This window comes from Myotis davidii, unplaced genomic scaffold, assembly GCF_000327345.1.
Source record: "Myotis davidii unplaced genomic scaffold, ASM32734v1 scaffold1011, whole genome shotgun sequence".
NCBI classification, from domain to species: domain Eukaryota; kingdom Metazoa; phylum Chordata; class Mammalia; order Chiroptera; family Vespertilionidae; genus Myotis; species Myotis davidii.
Genome location: NW_006282880.1, coordinates 212,346 through 217,649, shown reverse-complemented (window position 1 = coordinate 217,649; position 5,304 = coordinate 212,346). Strand labels below are relative to the sequence as shown.

Below are 5,304 nucleotides of genomic sequence, written 5' to 3'. Positions count from 1 at the left end.
TTTTGGTAGATGATATGGAAAGAGAAAACACTAATTAATTAACTTTGCACTTGGGCCAGTTTAATGAAAATGCTAATACATTTTTTATCATCTTAAGTCTTGTAAGGAAGTGTTGGAGGGGGTACCATGGAAAGACTGTATTTTCCATGTTTGTGGTGATGGATGCAGTTGTAGCTGTGCCTCATTGCCTGTGCTTTGTGTTGGCAGCTATACACACAACATCGAAGCAGTCAGCTGTGATGAAGCGCTGGTGGACATCACTGAAATCCTTGCGGAGACCAAGCTTACTCCTGATGAATTTGCAAGTGCTGTCCGCATGGAAATCAAAGACCAGACTCACTGTGCTGCCTCTGTTGGGATTGGTTAGGATCTAGCTTCTCTCCTATTGTTCACTTTACTCAAAGTATTACTTTGGATCACTTAATTTTTAGGAGTGAATTTTGGGTTTTGTTTTTATTACCTTCCTGCATAGGCCTTTTCCAAAACAATTCTTATCATTGCTCACAATTGTTCAGTACATGAGATAAAAGTGTGGGGAGTGCAAGTCAGTGGTTGATAATATCTTTGGAATAACAAAGTTGGAGTATTTCTCAGCTGCTCTTCAAGAGTATCTCTCACTTGTTCTTTAGAAATGGGAGAATTGAAGTCAGTATGTGTGAACAGTGTACTTTTGTCAAGTGTGGACAGAAGCCATGTTTACAGCAGGGTGGTGAGGGTGCGGAGTTCAGTGTGAAGTTCCAGGCCTGTTGTAATCAGTTACTTTCTGAACTCCAGCCTCCTGGACTGCGCGGCCATCCTGTCTCCACTCCCAGTTCCAGGAATCGCCTCGTGACAGTGCCCTCAGCGACAGTCTCGTCTCTCACCCATTGCCTGGTCGATCTTACATCTCGTCCTTGGTTTCCTCCTTAACTCCCACCATTTATCCTTTTGTGGTCTCATCTGCTGTGCCCTCTGGAACCCTCTCTCTCCATGCCTAACCTTCCCTGAGCCACCTCCTCCATTCAGAACCTCCTCAGCACCTCTCTTCTTGCCCTTCTCTCAAGTGGATCCAGTTTGTCCCTGCCATGCTCTGTGCCACAGGCTTGAGGGACAGGATTCCCTTGGCTTCACTGTCACTTTCAGTCATGACTGTTCCATTCTCATTCAAATACCCTTCTTCCTCTGAAGTTCCTGTCTCATTTGTACCGGTGGCCTTTTAATTTATGCAGATAAAAGAGCCAGTCCTAGTGAAGGAAGATTTTTATGGCTTCATTTCCCGAGAGGACCAGAGGGCATGCCATACCATGCAGGACCGTGGGGGGATGAGGGGTAGCACCAGAGCTCGGTGGGAAGGAGGAAGCAGGAGTGAGAGGAATCCTAGTCTGAGTCTTTACTGGGTTTCTTTAGGAAAGGCCAGGCGGGGAGAGCAAGAGTAAACAGCTCAGGATTGGCTACTCTGGGTACTTCCAGTAGCCTTAGGGCTACAAGGGTGGTCTCTGGTTGCCTGTACCTGGCTCTGGGATGAGGGAGAGCAGGGGCATACTGGCTTTGTGTGTGAGTTGGATAAGGAAATGGTTGGGGTGGCTGGCTGGCCTGTGGGAGGCATGTTCACTAGGAAGTGTTCACTCTTTAGAAATTAGCTAGCCTCAGGAGGGCAGTCTCTCACTGCCCATCAAGATTTTTAATGTGTCAAAACAGCATAAGATACGGAGAGTAAAACAATGTTAATACATTAATTGCATTCCTCTATTAATAGCTAGCCTGCCTGGTGTTTGGCCTGCAGGTTCTCCTCATCTTTCACTTAGGGCTCACCTTGTGCAATTCCGATCAGGCACAAGCTTTGGTGTGCTTTTTATTGGACGTATTTTTAATGTACAAGTATAACGACATGAAAAATTCTTTCAAAAAGAAAACAAAAAATTCTTTCAAATTCAAGCACATAATTAAAACAAAATTCCCACATGATATTTCCTCCCCTCAGCCCCCTTTTATTCTTTAGAACTCACCATATTTATCACTTTGGTGTGACTTTCTAGGGCATTTTCTCTTCCTGAATATCTATTTACCCTGGGAAACACATGGATTTTATAGACGTCTACCCTAAAATTAAGACATGTGCTTTCTATAAGCCTCCCATCATTTTTGGAGGTGTCATTTTTCACATACAAGTTCACCTGACATGTTGTTTTTCAGGTCCCTGGCACCTTCCCAGGAGCCTTTCCTTTGCTGTGCTCTAGGTTCGTGTTCACAGCCACACCCGGGGCCTCACTGCCAGGGTCCATCTTGTTTCTAAGTCTCTCATGTCCTCAGTTTCTACTATACGTGTCCTGATCGTAGAGTGAGACTTCTGGTTCTTTGGCTTTCTTTTTCCCAAGTCCAATAGAGTTCATTTGGCCTGATTGCCCTGCCTAGCCTGGATCTGCTGGTTGGTAAAATGAACTAATTTCTGATCATTGCTCTCAACTTCCTATAAATCACCGTTGTTTGGGACTGCTTTCTCTATTCCTTTACCTGGGTAGGAGATGTTGAAATGATACTTATTTTGGAACAAAGAGGAACATGGTTATCTCTGTTCAGTAACCATGCTGGTTATAATCTCTAGTAAACAAAATTTTGCTGGTTTTGTGCTATATTTGAAATGATCAAAATTGTAAATAATTTACTTTCATTATTTGTAGAAATTTGCTCAGTAACCTGTCTGAAGATGTCTTTGTTAATAAATTTTAAAAATAATTGTGACTATTTCTTGAATAACTTTTGTTTTTGTTTTCTTGCTTTATAGGTTCTAATATTCTCCTGGCTAGAATGGCAACTAGAAAAGCAAAGCCAGACGGCCAGTACCACTTAAAGCCGGAAGAAGTCGATGATTTCATCAGAGGTCAGCTAGTTACTAACCTACCAGGTGAATACAGACCTTTTCTTTTTAACATTAACTTATTATAAACAGTTATTAGTGCTAAAAGTTTTATAATGTATCTCTTTTCCAAAACATGAATTAAGTATTTATTTATTTTTGAGTGCCATGAGGAAAATTTAGAAATTTCACAGTGACTATCTCAATTGATTTATCAGGATCTTAATGTTAAATTTAGCTTTGTTTTTAATGTGTTTTATTTTTAAGTATTTCTCAAGTAGGAAGATAAGGAATTCTAAGAAAACATTTGAAGCGAATATGATGAAGTTGACTTTTGGTCCTTTAAATAAATCATAACTAAAATAGTGTACTTCTAGGTGAAAGATAAAATTTTGAGACTCAAGTATTCTACTTATAAAATTATACTGCTGAACTAATGACAGTTCTCTGATTTTAGTGAGCAAATAGTTTTAATTAAAAGGATAAAGTGTATGAACCGTTAACTCAAAGATTGAAGTAAAACTTGCATCTCCATCTTTCTTGCCAAGGGCAGCATGTTTACTTTTACCTTTTTGTGTAGGACTGTATGTAAAATCTTAGCATGGAGAATCATCAAATAGGATTCATTGCAACTGAAAAGTGGTTGCCTTTTAAAAGGCCTTGAATAGATGTGGTTTTTGGGGGGGGGTGGGGATAGGACAGTTTCTTTCATAATTATTAAATATTTAGACTTGCTTTCTATGGTAGATGCCTCTTTCTAAGGAATTTCTCTAAACCATGCATCAGTCCTTGATTCTGTTATATAATCTCACCTCTTTGCTATAAAGCAGCCTGTCTGAGCTTCACCAAGCTCCTGTGGGTCTGTGGTGGGAAAGTTCAAAGTAGCATATTTTGATGAAAGTTTTTTTAATTCATTTGGTTGTTAAAAATGGATTTAGTGAGCCCAGCCTGTGTGGCTCAGTGGCTGAGCATTGACCAATGAACCAGGAAGGAGTCACAGTTCAATTCCCTGTCAGGGTACATGCAGTCAGGCAGCATGCCTGGGTTGCAGGCTCAATCCCCAGTGTGGGGGGTGCAAGAGGCAGTCAGTCAGTCAATGATTCTCTCTCATCATTGATGTTTCTATCTCTCTCTCCCTCTATGTAACGAACTCTAGTTGATGATTCTCCACGGAAAGATTTTACATAAGGAAGTTAATCACACAGTCCTACACAAAACATGAAAGTAAACATGCTGGCCCTTTGGCAAGAATGATGGAGATGCAAGTTTTACTTCTATGAGTTAATGGTTCATACACTTTATCCTTTTAATTAAAACTATTTGCTCACTAAAATCAGAAAACTATCACTAGTCCAGCAGGATAATTTTATAAGTAGGTGACTTGAGTCTCAAAATTTTATCCCTTCCTCTCTGAAATTAGTAAAAAGTAAAAATGGGGAGAGACAACCAAGATGGCGGCATAGGTAAACACCTGAACTTGCTGCCATGCACAACCACATTAAAATTACAACTAAAAGACGAAACGAATATCACCCAGAACCATGGGAAAGCTGGCTGAGTGGAAATTCTACTAGAAGGAAAGAGAAAAGCACATTGAGTCCGGTAGAAGGTGCAGAGGTGTGGAAGTGTGGAGGTACGGAGGTGCTCACAAAAGGGGCTGGCAGCTGGGTATGCTGTTGTCTTTTTCAATCGGGAGGGAGATACAAGCTCCCGACTGCTCTGAACTCCAGTTCTCGGCGAGACTTTGGGGACCCAGATTCATACGGAGAGAAACTGGACTGTCTGGCATCGGGCTGGAACATGAGGGCAGCTTTCTCGCAGAAGCGCTTGCAGTGATAATAGTTCCTGCACGGTGCTGCAGGACACAGAGACCCCGGGACCTCTCTGCAGCAGAGCAGACTGGCAGCCATTGCGGTTTGCTCCGCCCTGGTGATTCCCTGAAACCCCTGCCCACCCAATTTACAACCCCACCCAAGCTGTGTGCAGAGGCTTTTGCATATGAATGGCCTGGCCTTTCTCTGCCTAAAAACCTGTCAAACTATAGTTGGGTCGGAGAACCCCAGGGCTTCCAAAAGAAGGCCTAATGCTCCTCAGCAGCCTGCATTACTTCACAGCTGTGCCTTCTCTGGGCAACCCCAAACAGATCTCTCTGTAACTCCTGCTGGGTGGCCTCAGGCAGTGGCTGACTTTGCACTTCCTTTGAGATCCACGAGCCAGTCTACCCAGTGGTCAGATGAGACCATCTAGATTACAACTCCTCAGATCCATAAGAGACACACTCAGGGGGCAGACTCAGTGAGCGCCAAAGCCCCACTGAAGCAAGTCCTGCCCCATCAAGGTGTCTCTAGCACAGAAGTTCTCCCATTGTAGACACAACGGGTCCTCACAGCCAATTGACCTGGAGGTCAATTCCTCCCAGTGATACCAACAGCAATCAAGTCTCAACTACAACAAGACTGTGCACACAGCGC

General features: G+C 42.8%; 1 protein-coding gene across 3 annotated transcripts in view; it reads left to right on the top strand.

Annotated features, from left to right (window-relative positions):
* The window catches only part of REV1 (REV1, DNA directed polymerase), an 81,097-nt gene that overhangs the window by 57,312 nt on the left and 18,481 nt on the right, over positions 1–5,304 (top strand). For all 3 annotated transcript variants that reach the window (XM_015561850.1, XM_006753313.2, XM_015561858.1), the window contains exons 10-11: positions 208–362; positions 2,762–2,881. In XM_015561850.1, the coding sequence (XP_015417336.1) occupies positions 208–362; positions 2,762–2,881 (275 nt within the window). The remainder of the gene's footprint in view (positions 1–207; positions 363–2,761; positions 2,882–5,304) is intronic.